Genomic DNA, 19,093 nt, shown 5'->3' on the forward strand with positions numbered 1-19,093 from the left:
TTTTTAGAGACGACCGCGTTGTATTTACTCGTAAAGTGAAAACGCCGAGTTTAGTTTCTGCTCTGGGCTTTTCTGCTTGAAACTGGACCTTGATTGCCGTTTTTAATTTAAATGAACCAATTTCTTTAAACTCGCCTAGAGCCTTGTCTTCGATGCACTTTTTGTAAAAATCAAAAAAGTGAATCAAGTCGTCGGCAGAGAAATTAGTTATCAGTTCCCAATTTCTATAATTGTCTCTGAATCACCTAATTTTTCGGATGTTTACTTCTTCAATCGCCTGCGGATTAATGTACGCTTTAATCACAGAAATTAGGTCTGTTCGCATTTTTTTGGTATATCATTGTCACGCACTATTTTTAAAAGCTGGCGATAAGATTGTCTCGTGTGATTTCTAAATTGCTGTTGACTCTCTTGAATCGCTTTTATGAGCTTCAGTTTTGAATGACTTTTTTAGCGGACGGCGATAATAGAATGTTATATCGTTTGACAAAGTCTGCCAGGAATGATTTTTTTCAATCGCCTAAAATTTATCAAGAAATGTCGGCATTGTGATTTTGGCGGTGTCTTCATATATCTTTTATATGTACATTTTTAAAATTTATCTCATTTTTCCTGGAGCGCTCCCTTGTGAGCTATTTTTCCCCCATGGTGAAAAGTCCCCGGGGGAATTCCCCTTTTGGGTTCTGGGCTCCGCGAATGCTGGTTTGGGTCACGAGTTTTTGGGTCACGGGGTCTTGGGAAGTCCCCTTCTGCGCTAGGTTGAGTGAAATCCCTGCTACGCCCTTCCCTACTACTCCTCTGTTGTAATCAATTGATTGCAATTATATCTACCAAACTTTATAATGGTCAAATAATATAAAATCTTTGTAACTTGCATTATTACTAGATTAAAATCTGTTCAGCAGTACAACTTCAGCATATACATGTATATACATGATACACCGATTTGAGTTCACTGCATGCACATTTCATACAATAGACTTGGCTCGGGTTTTGTTGCTATGTTAAATACCTTTAGGAAAACAAAACACTGTCACAGAAATAAGTGCAACTCAACATAACATTTTCTGTGACATATCAACAGTTTATACCTCTATGAAAATATAATACAAACTAATACATGTACACGATATATCTACAACCTCTTCTCTTGCTGACGAGCGGATAAGTAAACTGCTTGATTGTAGAAGTTCACTGGAAATCTTAAACTGATCACCGATAATGATTTGGTGATGAATAACGTACAATTTTAAAATCTAGTTAAGTCGCCATACCTAAAAGGATTGCAATCGATGAACCATTTTAATATTCCAACAGCGCATGGCCAAATAAGGAACAACAATACGCAAGGTCTGCCTTTCCAGCGCGGCAACAGGCTTGCTTTGTTCCCCAATTATCTTATCTTTTTGAAATACCGAACCTTCATCAACACATAAGCACTCTACTGCTACAAAGATTCCAGCTGAACCGTTGAACCAAACCAAACCAAACCAAACCAAAACAAAACAAAACAAAACAAAACAAAACAAAACAAAACAAAACAAAACAAAACAAAACAAAACAAAACAAAACAAAACACAATATGGCTACTGAGTCGAAAACTACCCCAAGACAGAAACGATTTCAGACAATCATAACATAAAAATCTACAACGTATAAAAAGTAAGCCATGTAAAAAGATTATATCTTCACACACTACACTCAACTATTATCGAATGTAACTTCGAATCCTGACACCGGACTCGTGCAAAAATTGAGTGACATGCATACGTGAAAAAGTTTTGTTGATTCAAATGTATACCAAGTCTTCCAATCGCATTAAATTGTACATTTTTTTGCTATTAAAACCTGTTACGTATACCTTCAGCAAACATAGATGTTGGGCGACATGTTACCCATACCTGTTATATTAAAGAAGGTAAATACACCGCTTCGGATGGGTCTTTTCAATGCGTATACGTTTCATAAAAAACAGACCAACTTCGCACACAAGAACATTGACTTGAAATCTTAGTTACATACATGTGTATTGAGATAAAAGCAAGGATGCGCCCTAAAAGTGTTTTATATCCGTGGGGGGAAGAAATTGGCATGGAAATGAAGCTTTGTGCAACTTGCCAATTATTTGCCATGACATCACTTCTACGCGTTCATAACTGCTACACGTTCATCTGAATTTTAATTCAAATCATAGTTCAACTTATGCTTCTAAATGGTTGATTTTTTATACATCTGTTTGTAACTTAGGTTAGTAACACATGCCATATATTCAGTACTAGTACAACTTCAGCATAATTACAACGATTTGGATTTACTGCATGCACAGTGCAAGCAAGTTAATATAGTACACTATATATTTTATTAACATTAACTAAAATACAAAGCAAAAAGGCTTCACTCTGACAATATTAAAAGCTTGAAGAAAACAAAAACAATTGTCACAAAAGTGTAACTCATCTATTATTTCCAGTGACATCATAAACACTTCATACCTCAATTTTCATCTTGACGTCAAAGTGTGTACTTCTCAAGTTAAAGCCCTTGCAACTTTTTTTCAACAGATTTGTGGAACTTTGCGGAAGTTAATAATTTTGACCATGGATAGCTGGCAGGTGACAAAGAGACTGTGACAGGCTACTGTACATGGGACAAGTTGTAAAGTGTGCTCTTGCACTATAGGTGCCTCCTTTCAATGGGGCTCTTACATGTATCTGCACACGTGGTTGGCAACAACCCGAGAACTCAATAGGGCCTAGATCTAGAGTTCGGTAGGATACTCTATGTTTTTAAGTATTAATTACACAACGAAAAATATAAAAAATGGTGGAATCACATTAGCGTACCTTTCTTTCTGTATTGATTCAGACTCGCTCTGAACCCCTGGCAAGTTGATATTTTGAGGGAAAAAAGCGTGAAAATGTCAAATTTCCAAGTTCTAAAATCACACCTCAGTGCAAGAGAACGAAAACATATGGGTGACACTTAAGGCAATACATTTTTTCTTAAGTAGAGGCAAGGATAATTACTTTAAAACAAAATATGTGGCTTTGTGAAATATTGTTGGATTTTGATTAGGTGGACTGTTTTTAAATATAATTTTCCAGAGTCCTAAGTCGACCTAAATTGCAACGGTCTAGATTTGAAGTCTGTTTTGCTTAGCCTACTTTGCAACCCGAGTCCTTCCGTCGTAAAAAGTATTGAAAAAATTGCCTGCGGACAAATACGGTATATCTTGTATCTGTGTTAAATGACTCTGCAACCTTTTCTAGTCACAAAATGTATATGCAAACTCCTTTAGATGTATCTGATACAATGTGTAACATCGGAAAATTACGCTGTTGCGGACTTAAATACGAGACGACAACCCTTACATTAGTAGTTACAAATCTGCCCAAAAGATGAAGATCGAATGTCTTGCATCCGTGAAATCTAACAGAAGCTCCTTGCCTGTGAAACCCTTTTTCCACGAAGTGTGGGGGTAGTGCCAGACTATTCATCGAAGTCGTAAATGGAGTCGTCAGAAAATGATTCACTGTCTTCAAAGAAATCAGCACTTTCATATGAGTAATCATCGTAGGACTCATCATCAGACTCGTAATCAATATCTCTTTTCCGTACCTCGGATATGTATTTCAGGTCTTTTGTTTTCCAACTGCAGGCACCCAGTTTCAACAAACGAACGTGATCCATTTGCTTTAGACTGTACGCCCATGCCTCTGCAGAGCCTCGCAGCAGTCTATTTCTTTCCAGGTTGAGCTCATCCAATTTAGCCATATGACCTACTGCCGCAGCAAGGTGTTCCATGTCAATGTTTTGCAGGTTACAATTTCTCAATAGCAGGTGTTCAAGACGTACCATATCGTGCAAACTGGGAGCCCACATGTTTGCCTGGCCCCCAAGGGACCAGTTTTCTTCCAGGCTGAGTATCTTCAAAGTTGGCATTTGACTCAGTGCTGCAGCAAGATGTACCACATCGATTGGTTGCAGGTCACATCTGCCAAAGTCTAGGAGAACGACATGTACTATTTCCACAAGACAAGGGGCCCATGTTTCTGCAGAGCCCCCTAAAGTCGTATTTCCTTGCAGACTTAGCTCTTTCAATGTTGGTATTTGACCCAGTAGTTCGGCAAGATGTCCAATGTCTCTGCTCTGCAGTGAGCAGGCTATGAGATATAATCCCTGAAGGTGTGTAACTGTTTGTAAGAGTGGAGTCCACAAACCCGCGGAACCACTCAGACTGGGAATATGCATGAGCTGCAACCAGGCTAAATCCCTGCGATGGCTTAATGACCGTAAGATATCGGCCAGATCTGCGCCTGTTAAAGAAGAAGCCCTAATGCAAATGGACGTGCCATTATCCAGCGACAAAACACGAAGCTCCGCTGCGCTGTTTATACCACCGAAATGACAATCCATGGAATTATTCATGCAACCAATTTCTTTAGACAGATATTTGACATCATTATCGTCCGTGCTACAACCTGTCATTGCCAGCTTCCTTAAGCTTAACATACTCTTGAAACTAATACCCCCCACTTTCTCAAAACATCCCAAGTCCTTGTTTTCTGAAAGGTTAAGGTCGGTTAAGTTTACCATCTCTCCAACCATCGATACAATGTGTGGTACGTCTTGCTTCTTTAAATCGCATGAACTCAAATCTAGTTTTGTGAGGTTTTTCAGTTCCTGTATTTGAGGAGCCCAATTTTCTACAGAGCCCCCTAAGGTCGCATTTCCGTGCAGATTTAGCTTTTTAAATCTTGGCATTTGACTCATTGCTGCAGCGAGATGTGCAATGTCCGTGCTTTGCAGTGAGCACGAACTGAGTCTTAACTCCTCAAGGTGCATCAGGTTTGTTAAGAGTGGAGACCATAAAGCCGCCGGACCGTCCAGACAAGAAAGGTGCAAGCCGACTAAGTCCCGTCTGTTGGCTAACGACTGTATAAGATCTGCCATGTCCTCGCCAGATAACGACCCCGCTGCGATCATCACGTGAATGCACCTATCCGAAGACAGAACGGATAGTCTCACTACCCTACTTGTGAAATCACAATCCATCAATTTATCCATACGACTTATTGCTTCAACTAGGTATGTCACATCACGACATTTGATATCACAGGCTGTCATTGTTAGCTTCTTGAGGTAAATCATGCCCTTCAAACTAGCCGTCCACGTTTCTGCCTGACCACCTAGGGCCTCGTTAAGAGAGAGATTAAGATTGGCCAAGTTTGACAGCTCCCCAATCGAGGAGGAAATATGTGGCATATCTTGCGTGCATATGTCGCAACTTCGTAAATCGAGATTCTCAAGCTTTTTTAGGAATCGAAGCTGTGGAGCCCAAACGTTTGCAGTGCCACCCAATCCAAAATTACCAGAAAGATGGAGACTTTTTAAGTCCGCCACATCTGCTGTACCAACTGCCGTTAACATTCGGTTAACGCAGCCAGCACTCAGAGTGCAATGGGAAAACTGAAGATCGAGCAGCTGTTTCATGCCTTTCAAACACGACGCAATTACTTCGCTGAACCTCGACAGGTTAGTCTCATCAGACCGAAATCTGGTTACCCTCCCAAGGTAATCACCTCCTCTGACATGTTTAGACACATTCTCCAAAAGATACATTAAAGAGTTCAGCGGGCCATTTTTATAATCTATATACATATATGGCTCAATGTGTTGCTCAATGAAATCCACTGATAACAAATCGGTCGACTGACTCTCAAAGTAACAGTCTAAGGATAATGCATCCACTGTGTCCCAGTGCAGGCGTCGACGAGATTCCTCGCACAAAGTGTCCAAAACATATTTTGTGCATTGCTCATTGTCTCCGCAACAGAAGCGCAACATGTACTCAAAAGCACGAGGATTTTCAATTTGCTCAAGTATCTGCTGAAATTCTTCACCGTCTAGACTCTGGCAGTAGACAGCAGCGCAGCACTCTTGAAACGTTTTGTGAATAAACTGCACTTTGTTGTGCGGATCAAGCCTCTTGATAACCCGTTGGCTTGTGAGAATACCTGCCTGCATTGCTTCATCGAGTACACTCTTCTCAAACTCTCCTTCTTGAAATGAGAGTCTCTGTTCAGGGAAAATCAGCCCTTCCAAAGCGGGTTTGCCGATTGCAATAGCTACACCCGTCACAACTTCTGATATTTTCTGTTTTGAACAACATGGACTTTTTCTTCGAAATATGTATTCCATTGCTTCTTTGTACAGTCTTGATAGGGTATCGGGTAGTTGGGCCTCTTCCCTCCACAATAAACACATCAGCAGCAACAACATTGGACTTTTTGCCAAATCATAGAGTACTTTTGAGGAATTAATCTTGGTAAGAAGTCCCCTTGCCTTGTCCAAACTCGGGGAGTAAAATCGTTTCACATACTGGCCAACATCTTTCTGACCAAATCCCAAGATATCCACACACGTGAAAGGATTTTCAACGAGTGATTTCCTTATCAAGTCAGGAAGATGAGAGGGGCGTGTTGTAACGACTACAAACCAATCTCGACCAACTTTTCGATTAAGCATTTTCAGGACGGAACCGAATTTGGTTGTGTCGAAATTAGTTGTCTGAAATTCATCGAAGCCATCAAGCAGAATGAGCACACCAGAGGAAGTTTCTTTGCTATAAATGAATGTTTTCAAATCACGCTTGTTAACGGGCGTGTCTTGAGTTAAAAGCTGATCAAAAACGGCCTCTATAAGTTCAGAAGTCTGATTTAGAGCAGACATCTTCAGAACAAATAACAGCGAAAACTTTTTGAGCACCTCACAGCCAACGGCCCAATCATAGGCAATTTTGTCAATAATGGTCGACTTCCCTACACCGGCTAGCCCGCATAAAATGGCACGCTTGACGACTGACGTCTCTGTCGTCTTGATGACAAAAATATCCTCATATTTCTGAACGTCTCCCTCTATGTCAACCCCCCCACGCCTTTTCAAACGTAATTTCGTATACATGTACTTAATGTGTTTCATGTCATCATCGACCCATGGTAGTAACTGCACGTAGCCACCGGTTGTCGTGTACCTTTCTTCCAGTTCCTTTCTGCACTGAATGGCCGCCTCTTGTGCTCTGGATTTTGCTCTTCCATCTGTAAAAGTTGACAACACGAAGATGTATTAAGTGTAGCAGGATGATGAACAGAATTTTAAATATGGTGTGGCAGGGCCAATTTTCAGTTGTAATTTTATGTGTTAGTTATTGTTTAGAAGATACCAGTACTTCCCCTTAGTGAGTAAACAACATTTATTTCAGTCTCAGTTGGATATTCCCCCTTTCTTGTTAGTGTGCCCCCCGATTGTTTACTTTGCCTCACAAGGTCCCCTATAAAGTTTCCTCCTAGTAAAGGCAGTTCAGCACAGCAGACCAGCAGTGGAGTGTGTACATGTCCCTGAACATGTGTTCATCTTTCGCCCTGCTTGTGTTCAAGTCATTGACTTCTTGTTGGAGTGTGCCTGAAAGACCACTTATACACGCTGTGTTGGTTTCGGCTTTAGTCCTTTCAAAGTTTTTTATTCCTCAAGTCCTTTAGGGGTGTTGCATTGTTTAGTACTTTTCATCAATCAATTCTTTTGTGTCCTTTTGTTGAAGTCAAATATTGGTGTCTGAGTCCTTATCGATTCAGTTTCCTGCGACTTTTCCCTCAATGATCCTTGGTTTACTCAGAGTTTTGTGTAGTTTTGCGAGTTCGCTACATTGTGCCATTTTCCTTGTTTCAATGGCAGAGCCAATAGACTCTGTGTGAAAAATTTTGGATTTTTTCATTGTAGAATCCTGTGACTTCAATTTTTCAAAGTTATGTGTTTCACCTTCAGAATTAGCCTTACATTATCTACCTGTAGTTATTTTCTGTATTTTCAACTCTGGCTGGTACTGGATGGCGGCTTCTTGTGGATTCGATGACGTGTTTTTTCCCAACCCCATTGAAATGAAACAAAATTCCACACAGGAGAGGTCAGTGGAGACAGTAATCGCTAAAATGTCTGAAACAAAAATAGTGCGTTAAAAATCGTTCGCGTCGAAAAAGTTTGCTTACAGATAAACCTTACGTTCTTTCTTCAAAAACTTATCAGAGGACAGGTAATTTTGAGCTGAAATGCGGTAAACTTTAAAGTATGAAAATTATGAAATATTAAATGTAATATAAATAGTTACCAGGAATACTATTTGCCACGGTAACAAAGTTGAAAGTCGGATGGTCCACCTTTCCCAAAAACACGGGATTATTCGTTCCTTGGACGTTTATGGACTCCACGGACACTGTTGGCGCAGATCTGTGACTGTACAGGGTCGACAATGCTGAATCCGTTTCCAGTTGGTCCACTGGGAGAACAGTTTCGTAAACGGACTTTGGAATCTGCATTATCTGCTGCGCAAATGGTGACGGTTCTCTCACCGTCCCTTCTGGATGTTTGGCAACTCGACTTTCATGTACGTCGTCCACCGGCGTCTGTCCTGTTTGCTCTTGCTTAGACCTCTTTACTCTGTGGTCTTCGGGCAATGGTATCCCTCTCTTTAACGCGATCTTAGAGTCTCCCACTGGCGTTTGTTTTTCTTCGGGTTGAGGCGCCTCTAAATGTCCGGTCTGCCCTGGCCAATGCATGTGCTCTTCCAATGACGGCATTTCCTTTGGATGAGTGTTTCCTTGGAAACAAACCTGCTGCTGTGCCTGTTTCTGCTCTGCCACAGCAATAGTTTCCTTCACAACCCCGTGTTCTTTTATTTCCTGGTCTCCGTCATGTGGGGGCTGAGATCTGTTCTGACCACCCGGCTTTTCTTTTGCCAATCGCTGCTCTTCCGATACTTTCCCTTTCTTGACTTTCTGTTCTACGCCTGCGTCTTCTTGCACCTCTTGCTCAGATCTGTCTGTCTGTTCTTGTTTCATTTTCTCATTCCTGTTTGATCCTGCTGAAACTTCTGAAGAGTTTGCCTCTTCTTCGAAAGTGTCTGGAAAAAAGCCGATATATTGGATAAAAACAGCAACACAAAGACATATCTTCCATATGACACGATGCATAAATTCAACTCCATGCTGCATTGTTGACAAAAATTTGTATTAACAAAACGTCACGGCTGGTGCATTTTCAGAAGCGGGGGTGATAGTTAAAAGGGGTTTTACGCCGGTTGAGGGAGGAAGGGGTTGCATACTGCGGGATTGATCTGTTCACGTGCGACAAAACAGGGGTGCACCTTCCTCACCTTGGGTCGTTAATTGTGCCTTCATGCTGAAAGAGTTTGGCAATGGGTATGGTGTTTGAGGGATAGTAAATTCACTTGAAACGAGCAAACAGTACACGAATGCATTACACCTGAAATTACAAAAATGTAATCCCGTTAAGGTTTTCAAGTTGCTAACCGACTCACCTGGTACCAACAAGGCCATCTCATTCAACCCGATCGTCACCAATGCCCCTCTCAGCCTTTTTAGTCCTTCTGCATGGTTTTCCTGCTTTCCCCACCAGGAAAGTAGCATCTGGTCGCAGCGTTCTTCGTTGTCTTCGGAGAGAGATTGGATGTGCTTGATTTCTGATTCTTTAAATCCAAGAATTGTTGCGAATTCTATCAAGAATTCGTGAACTTTGGGGGACAGGTCCTGGAGGAAGTTGTCCATTTGGCGTTTGACTTAAAAAAAATAGACGTTTATTTTCTGATGCAGTTGCAATTACACTATTAATGGCTTTCTTTGTTTTCTTTAAGGTAAAACATACAAATAATTACCTGAAGAATGCAAAACTCAATGATTATCGTTTAAAAAAAGCAGGGAATTCAACATCATGCTCAGAAATAGAACTAGTCGTTCTGACACAATTAATAAGGTGTTAAAGATGGCAGCATTCAACTGGTCATTTCGTGTCGTTATTTTTCCTCTGTGTACTGTTTTTGTGAGGGTTAAACTTCACACATTTGTGTTTGTTCAGTAGCTTTATTGTAATTTCATTTTGAAAAATATTTGACAAATAGTTACCTTTCGGTCCACCACCGCGTAGGCCGTCAGTTGACAGACGGAGTAAAACATTCTCATCCTGTTGTATTCCGCAATCATTGAGTGTAAGTAAGTCGAAGAGCTGGCAAAAAGGTTCAAAGAGCAGAACTCACATCTATAACGTAATACTAAACAACCAACGATATTTTGGTCATCATTCGTACTTTAACAAATCAAAGGCATTGATTTTTCTACGATATTGAGAAACAAAATAATATATATGTGGTGAATGAGAGTAGGCCTATCTCTACCTTGAAGTTTCGAAAATTTCTCCTGATGTACAAACATTGATGTTGAAGCTGGACACCAATCTTGCTGTGTATTAATTTTTTCAAGGATGAGATGGACGTTTCCGGATCCAGTTGAAAACAAAATGTCCTCGGTCCACGAGGGAGGGGATTTCGGATTAAGATCTGCAACTTCTGCTTCACGTACCTGAAAACGAAATTTTCATATTTGGTTCATTAATATATTTCAAATTAGAGCAGTGTTCGGAGCAAAGCTTTCCGATAAGGAATTTAATGCAATCTTTAAAACAAAACACGATTATGATCTGTTCACAATTCAGTCAGATGATTAATTAGTCCAACATTGTTATATATTTTACCGTAGAGCCTGAAGTCCGTCAGTTTTACAGGCTGCCTCTTTCATCTGAGTCTGCGCCTCGGAAGTTGGTTCTCCTTTTTGTTTGCTCTGTTCCTCCGCTTTTGTTTCTTCACGTTGGTCTGGCTGGGGCCCCTCTGCTTTGTCTCTTGAAGGTTCTGATTACATAAAGAAACGTCTGTTGAGAACGTTTGGTAATTACTTCGCCTAACACTTAAAATGAGCTAGGCTTTGGATCGAAAGCAACTAATTCGATCTGGAAATGTCAGTTTGACGTGAAGTTCTAAAACAATTAAAGTCCATTATTGCCCATTTGCTAACCCGGTAAAATTTGAGCTACGTTAGTAAGTTCCATGGTGGTAAGTGCTTGTCTCAGCTTCTGGAAAGCTCACTTTTAAGTGTGCTACTGCATCGCATAATACGATAATATTTTAGCATCACAGTTCTGGCGGGCTATTTTGCTGCACAGACTTCACTTGTAAGTAGCGGTAGGTAGTCGGGTTGGGTGATTGATACTGCTCCTTTACCTTGTTTTGCATCATCAGATGAAAGCAAAACTAACAACTGATATCATTTCCCAGCACCGAGGTTACATATGATCGAAAAACCTGACTAGTCTTCGACTCCACCCATTTTCTATCACACAAACCTGACATTCCTGCACTTAAGCCTTTACCATTTAGTCCGCCTTGAGTGGCATCATCAGTTGACAGTGAGATGTTCTCGTCTTTGTCGATGCCATTCTCGTGAAGTGTTAGCAAATCGCAGAGCTGACAAAGAAAGTAACCAGTCCAAAGAATGAATATTGAGGACGTCACTCCTCTTTGGGTTGGGTAATATTGAATATTAACTCCCATAATAATGAAACCTGTTAGTGGAACTTACCAAGAACTTCCCCTGAAGTTGGGGGGTATTCTTTGACGAAATCCCCACTTTGCCGCAGGGCAATCACTTCCCTTTGGATCTCCCCCCAGATGCAGTTTTCCCCCCGAATATAGGAACAGTTGACACTGTGCCAACAACTAGAAATGTGACCTTCCGCCAAAATTTTGCAACAGTGTCAGCACCGACTCCGATCACCTGATGATTCTGAGGCTGTGAGACAAAATGTGCTCTACTTGTCAACCGAAAATATGAACTTATATCTACCTGAATGTTTCCACGGACGTACAGACGTTGATGCTGAGGCCTGACACCGAGCTTCCTGCGAATCAACCCTTTCAAGGAGGCAATTGGTGTTTCGGGATCCAGCTCAAAACTAAGGGTCTTTGGTACGAGTGGAAGGTGAGTCTGGACACAAAACCTAAGTTTCTGTTTTGTCCTTCTGGTGGCTCTGTAATACAAAAAATAAGAAACAAATAGCTGAGAAATTAGTAGGACATAACAGAAAGAGAGTCTGTTTGTAAGTGTAGCCTCGCTCTGACTCAGTCATCTGAAATGAGAGCAAATCACTTTCACTGTTCATATCACTTTGGCATGTGCGAAATCATGCACAGTAAGTTTTTCCTACGAATATGTTGCGGTTCGCGAGCCGTGTCAAATTTATAGTTATCGTGGTAACAATAAAACGTACGCAGTGGCGCTTTCCTTACAGTAGGCCTTCCTGAAAGAGTTTAGAAATTCGAATTCCCAAAAGAATGTAAACGATTGAAGATACTTTTTCACTTTTTTCACCTTCTTTTTTACCTTCTATTTGCAGGTTTGCATTTTTGTTGAGGAGTATTTGATGATGTTTGCGGTTTATTCTCAGCATAACGGTTGCAAGAAAATATCCTCCGATATGGAAGCGCAGACAAAAATGCGTCCTTCCTACATCTTCTCAGTTTGTTCTTCTTAGTGACGAGCTTTGCATTTGAGTGGTCGTACACGACAGCCGTTGCCTTGTTGTCTTCATCCAACTGCTTAATGGTCTTCAAAGGCATCTTCGTTTTGGGGTCTGCATACAGAAAGTTAAAGGAAAAGTGACATCGGTACCAAAAAGAAAATGGCGCATGACAAAAGTTTGCATGACAGTACGAACTATAGTAAACTGACGTGGACTAGTTCATGGCTTTCTGCCGTCTCTTCTCTTGCCGCGCCGGGAAATGAAAATTTTCAACTCAAGTAAACTTTCATCTTTCGATGCTTTTTCCTCAGAAGACAAAATCCTACCGAATCGGAGAGATGATTTCAACAAAGTTTGTACCCCTGCATATGTTACAAATGAGCTGCTCTTTTTTCAGCCGCCAGACTCAAGAGTGGCCGAATAATGATTTTATTGATGAAAAGAAGTATGTTTACATCTTCGCAAAAATAGCAAGTCTAGAAGGATAAACGAATTAAGTAATAAACAAATGAAATAGTGGAGGAAATCCTGAATGGAGGCAATATCATGCCGCATGACCAATTGCTTCAGGAGCATTAATTGTGTAGGGACATTGATGTAAGAAAGCCAAAAAAAAGATCGAAGAGGTTGGTGTAGTGTAGTAGAGGAGGAAAAAAAATTGCATAGCAGGTGTCTGAATCCAACAGGATCCAAAGTCTCATTTAGTTGTGTTTTAGTTATGTTTCGTCTAGTTTTAGGGTCTTGTGTTAACTTGCTTCTCTAATTTGCAACTTCGAAGTTCTGGTTTTATTGATGTATTTTTTATTGTTTGATCACTTTTGAAGTGAGAAAACACTCTCTGCTGCACGTTCTTGACTTGAGTCCAACTTTGTTGCGGGGCAGGCATATCACATAACACGATAATAATATAACATCTACATTCCGATTGCTGGCATTTCCGTGTCGCGTAGATGACCCTACAGAATGTGGAATGCACAATAAAAAAATCATAACAGATTCCTAGTCTCAATCAAGGGTTGATCTAGAGCCATATTTTCGGCGGGGAGAGGTTTTTTGGGGGACGACCAAAATACTAAAATACTATTCATTTTAGTTACCCCTTTAAGGCCTTTCTTAGCGGGGAGGCTACATTTCCAAGTTTGTTATTTGTTTTAGAAGGTAGGGAAATGAGACGGGCAAATTATAGCTCTCCTCTCAATATTGTTGCTCTTTTTTTTGGGAGGGTGCGCCCTTTGCTCCCCACGACCCTTCATGTAGGTGATTTTTGCAAAATAGACACACTATCCAAACCGTTGTTATACACATATGCACTGGCAATGAGGTTACTAGTGCACGTCCATGTCCCTGAGGTCCTGTGAGTGACTAGAAAAAAATCCTATTTGGCCCCGCGAAAAAGGACCCTCTTCTGGTCACCCACAGGCGCTTGGGGGCATGGGTAGTGACTGAATTTCGCCAGTGTGTTTTGTATCACATCTCAAACTAGAAAAATATTCTTTCAGAGTTTAAACTGTTTTCATTCAACTTTCAATCATAGCACTTGCACAAAAATTGCAAGCATTTGAAGGTGTATTTTTGTGTCCTTTGAAGCTTTGTAATTCTGAGTTGCTATACTCAAAAAAGAATTCATCCAGGGCTTGAACTGTTTCAATTCAAGAAACCTCCAGAGGGCCCAATAACCAGTCAGAAAATGTAGAGACTAGTACATGGAATTGATGCACGCACCCAATGTCTAGGCGCTTGTCGAGTCACGCTGACGCTAAATTCTTGCACTAGCCTATAATAGTGAACCACACGTGACCGTATTTCAGCCAACCAAAATAAAGAATCATGAAGAGTTGTGTTATAATATGTTACGTACGTGTTGGAACAAAACATGGCGCGGTTTTGCATTGTAACGATATTCCTTCGGTGGTGAGAAGGATAGAGTTTGAAGTCGTTGGTCGTGGAGAATTCCTAACTACACGCGCAGTTTGCACCGTTAGGAATTGGAAAGCACAGTCTGTCATTTGCAGGTAGGTATGTAAATGTAACTGACGTATAGTTCAAAACATATTTGGTTTTAAAGATGGTTCTTGAACTAAACTCTCTCTTGCAATTATCTTTTTTGACAAACTTTTACTTAAAGAAAAAAAAGAAAAAAAAGACAGCAACTTTCAACGAGGTAAGAGATACATTTTTAGAAAATTGCCACTCGAAACGTGTGTAAAACGACGTGCATACGGTTACTATAATTCATCAGTTAGCGATCAATAGACTGATCGTAAGAACGTGTTCCAGGAGCTGAATTTAAGCGCGGTTCAAAACATGACTCTACAATCTTTGATCTGAAATCGAAATGCAAGAATACTGTTTTCTCAGAAAGGTAGTAGTCCCTGGTGTATAACTTTATCAGGTTTGGTCTTAGAGGTAGGGCCTACTGTTCGTTAGATTTTTAGTGATTACCTCTGAGGAACATATTACAAAATGGCAAACGACAGACAGCGCCTTTATCCCTAACAGTCGTCAATCCTTCACCTGGTGGAGGACTGAGGACTGTTAGGGTTAATAGCAACGAAGAGACAACGAGCGGTCATCAACAGTGCAACTTCAGAAGAAAAAGCACAGGCACGTCTAAAATTAAGCTTGTTGCAACAGTCAGTATTGGGTTTAGTAATAATTGTTCTGCGATGTACATGTACACGTATAATTCATGTACATGTATTTTGACCCTTGCCCGTTACGTGGGCATTGATAACAAGCCTCGTCACAAGCATAGCCAAGCCAATACGTCCAGTTATTTTAAACTAAACTAGAGCCACACTAATGGATTTCGAATGAAGTTTACGGGCAAACAAGACTGTCTAGTGACTTCTCTTCAAGTCTAGGCTATAAGCATTTTGCAACCTATAAAAGCGCCATTTCCTGTAAGTTGCAATGTACAGTAACTTCTTTGTTTCAACACTGTTATCTCGCCGCGACGAATTGTTAACTCGCCGCACCACTCAACACCTTGAATAATGTGGCCCATATACGGTTCCTTACAAATTGAAAATAAATATACAACGAGATCAGGCCCTAAAGATTCCATTCACACCTCCCAAACGATACACGCATTTAGCTACTATGCTAAGGATATTCGCAGAACAGCAAGTCACTAAGGTCTTTGTGGCTCTCCGTATGACTTTTTATCGGTTGGTGACGCCATGAGTTTTTTTAAATGCAACCTAAATCGGGGTACATTTAGACCACTCAAAAATTTCCTCCTCTAAATCAATTCTTCCCCACACACAAAGCCGCCAAACTACTGCACATTTCTTTAACTCTCATGACCTATAGTTTTGATTTTGAGACCATTCGAATGATTATTTCAAAAGGGTAGCAGCCTTTACTCACGATGGTCTCTTTCTCCTGACGACAACATAATTACCGTTCAGAAACAGAGAATGTAATGTGCACATGTCTACTTGTATCATGACATTCCACTGCGTACGAGAGTGACATCAGAGAATGGATTTAGTAGTACACTGTTCCTGATCATTCACTATGCTGTAAGAGATAGCCGGTTGCTCACACTGCGTGCACACGTATATGCTCATGCCCCTCACTTAGTTTGTGCCCATGGGTACTGAATCCCACTACAGCCAAAAACCAGTAAAATGGTTGTTGACCCGGACAGGTGGATCCCAAAAGTAATCGATCAACATAAAGTTCGGATATAGTTGTTTGCTCCTCTCCTCATTTCCATACCGATTATTATTTAAACACGTAAAATCCCTTTTGCTAAATTGCACACGATAAAAATCCACTTTCTGCCAAAAAAAAATTGGCCCGTCTTTCTCACGTACCTTTAAAGTAACAGAGTCAGAAGTTGGAAGTGAAGCCAACATTTCAAGGGGGATTTTTAAAAGTTTTTTTAAGTTAGATTTTTTCATAACTGAACTTTGTCGTAAAACTGACATATTCCGTTTCTTTGATTATTTTCCGGAGGTTTTTCTTTGCAGAGGCTACCAAAAATCATCATTTGATAGATTCGTGGCAATTTATTCACACACGAGCTAAATCTTCAAGCATGTCAAGGGAAATGGCAGGACAAATCTTTCACATAGGTCGCCAGCGACGTGCGTCGTTTGCTAGCCTCAGTTTTCAAGCCGACAACCATACGTTACTATTGCGCATAATATGCGAAAACACGAACTAAATTTACACACAGTCTTTGGGGACCGAGCATACGTGTGCAGGTCCTTCCGCATAGCGATCACCTGAGTCAGTGATACAGTGTATTTTGTGCAGAGGTGGATATAGGTTTCTGTCCATTGTGTGTGACTTGAACACGTATGTTCACCCCACTCATGAACAAAGTGGAAAGCTTTGTGCTTTTCAATAGCATGAAAACGGCAGGGTCTGATTTCGCGGACTTTGATCGCAAAAAAGGCGTTGGCGTTGTGTGATCGGTTTTGAGAGAATTAGCAAACATAATGAAATGCTAAATTCATATATTATCATTCAGTAGCACTGATTTTGTGTCTTGTGAGGTAAAATATATTCCAAAGTTGTTTTTAAAAAGTTTTTCTCTTTAAGAAAATGAGTGTTGCTAAATTTGATAATTTCCTTCTGCAAAGTAAGTTTTCCTGGTCAAAATCAAGACGGGCTCAGGGGAATCAGGGGAATGCGCGAGCCGAAAATGAGGGTATTCAAAAAACCTTTTAAAGTCACGCCCATCGCAGGATATTTTTTTTTACACGCGAGCCGGGCAATTTCGCTAGAAGTGTTTATATTTGTGACTGGTTCTGGAGACTGATATGTACATTGTTACTCGCGTGTGCCATGTACGTGTATTTCAGGCCCCAAATCCGGATATCTCATTTTCGACCGCTGTCAGACACGGTGCTGAAATTTGAATCCACATGAAAAACTGCGTTTTAAACAATTATCTCTCGATCTTGAAGAAATGAACTGATGGTTACAAGTGATTCATTAATCTTTCACAGTATCACTGATGATGAAGGGGATTTCGATAAAAGTTTGAAAATTGGGCACTGAGTATGGTGAAAATCACAGAAAATAATGAAATCTTTTTCCAAATTAAAAACGAAGTGAATTAAGCAAACCGTTTTCTCCCTAGAAGTAATAAACGTTTTTATTCATAATAGTTACTAGTCTTTAACGCTGCATTAAAGGTATTTGGAGGTAAACCAAGCAAAATAGTGAGAATTAGACACAAGGTTGGGTAAAAAAAATTCTTTTTTTTTCATAACTATCCTTTGTCGTAAAATCGACATTTTCTGCTTCTTTGATTAGGGCCTATTTTCCGGAGATTTTTATAACTTAGCAGACGCTATCAAATATCACCATTTGATAGATTTTTGACAATTTATTCGCACACGAGGTCTTCATGGGAAATGGCAGGACAAATCCTTTACATGGGTCACCACTGATATGCGTTGTTTGCTAGCCTCACTGTTTTCAAGCCGACGACCATGATGTGCGTGTGCGAAAACACAAATTAAATGCACGCAGAGTCTTTGGGGACCGAACATACGTGTGCACGGACCAACGTTTGCTGGCCCTGGTAGGCCAGTCATTCAGGTCATTTTAACTGAGATCAGAATCATGATTGTCTTCGTCGAGAAAATAACACTCTTTCACATACCTGAATACCGCGACGTAGATGATCCTTCCACATGAACCAGGGAATTCCTGCTATACAGAAAGTCCTTCCACAAAAGCGATCAACTCGGTCAGTGATACATGTATATTGTGCATAAGTCCATACACCGTAGGTAGGTTTCTTTTCCATTGTGTGTGACTTGAACACGTATGTTCACGCAACTTATGAACAAAGCGCAAAGCTTTTCAAAAGCATGAAAACGGCGGTGTCTGATTCCGCGGACTTTGATCGCGCAAAAGGCGTTGGCCTTGTGTGATCGTTTTCGAGAGAATTAGAAAAAATAACGAAATGCTAAATTAATGTATTATCATTCAGTAGCAATGATTTGGGTCTTGTGAGGTAAAATATACTCTCAATTTGTTTTAAAAATATGTTTTTCCCTTGAAGAAAAACGAGTGTTGCCAAATTCGATAATTTCCTACTGTCAAATAAGTTTTCCTGGTTATAAAAAGACATATTGAGATTCTCAATAGATTGCATACAAACTTGGAATCTAATGAATCTGAACAAATCTTACGAATAAAAGTAAAATTTTTTTGTTGTAGTGTTCGAAAATCGTTCCGTTTCTCCTTATTTTCTTATTCGAGGAGGTAAGTCTTTTCCAGTGTTGTCTGCTCGAAATGGATAAATAAACGTTGTCTTGTATATTTATACCCCTCACTTTGTCGGTGTGCATGCGTACTCAATTCTACATTCTACTACAGCAAGAAGCAAGTAATGGCTCTTGACTCAGGCATGTGAACCCTGAAAATAGTCGATCAATTCCACACCAATTAGTATTTGAACTCTCAAAGTCTCCATTGCCAACTTGCACACTGCCAAAATCCATTGTTTGCCATATTTTTGCCTTTCTTACCCTTATATCTTACCAACCGTAACAGAGTCAGAAATCGGAAGTCAAGCCAAAAATTTAAAGGGCAATTTTTCAGTTTTGGCTGGTTTTTCCTGACATTTCTTTACTTGTGAATGGTGTTGAATATTACGAACGCCCTAATGAGAAAGAAGGAAACCGTATGAATGAGATCAGAG

General features: G+C 40.3%; 2 protein-coding genes across 2 annotated transcripts; both read right to left on the bottom strand.

Moving 5' to 3' along the window:
• Positions 1–1,063: 1,063 nt before the first annotated feature.
• On the bottom strand, positions 1,064–10,746 carry LOC147795739 (uncharacterized). Its single transcript, XM_087131304.1, has 7 exons — positions 10,597–10,746; positions 10,241–10,424; positions 9,972–10,071; positions 9,371–9,538; positions 8,162–8,953; positions 7,843–7,989; positions 1,064–7,097 (listed from the first exon to the last, which is right to left on the bottom strand). Exons 1-7 carry the CDS (start codon positions 10,638–10,640, stop codon positions 3,490–3,492), a joined length of 5,043 nt encoding a protein of 1,680 aa, XP_086987430.1. The 5' UTR covers positions 10,641–10,746; the 3' UTR covers positions 1,064–3,489.
• Positions 10,747–11,029: 283 nt separating this feature from the next.
• Positions 11,030–18,503, bottom strand: LOC147795740 (uncharacterized). Its single transcript, XM_087131464.1, has 5 exons — positions 18,047–18,503; positions 12,279–12,528; positions 11,742–11,925; positions 11,201–11,362; positions 11,030–11,119 (listed from the first exon to the last, which is right to left on the bottom strand). Exons 2-5 carry the CDS (start codon positions 12,512–12,514, stop codon positions 11,030–11,032), a joined length of 672 nt encoding a protein of 223 aa, XP_086987590.1. The 5' UTR covers positions 12,515–12,528; positions 18,047–18,503.
• Between the last annotated feature and the right edge of the window lie 590 nt (positions 18,504–19,093).

The sequence above is a fragment of the Acanthaster planci genome, linkage group LG21 (assembly GCF_054643075.1).
Source record: "Acanthaster planci isolate LZ-2023a linkage group LG21, COTS_SCS, whole genome shotgun sequence".
NCBI classification, from domain to species: Eukaryota; Metazoa; Echinodermata; class Asteroidea; order Valvatida; family Acanthasteridae; genus Acanthaster; species Acanthaster planci.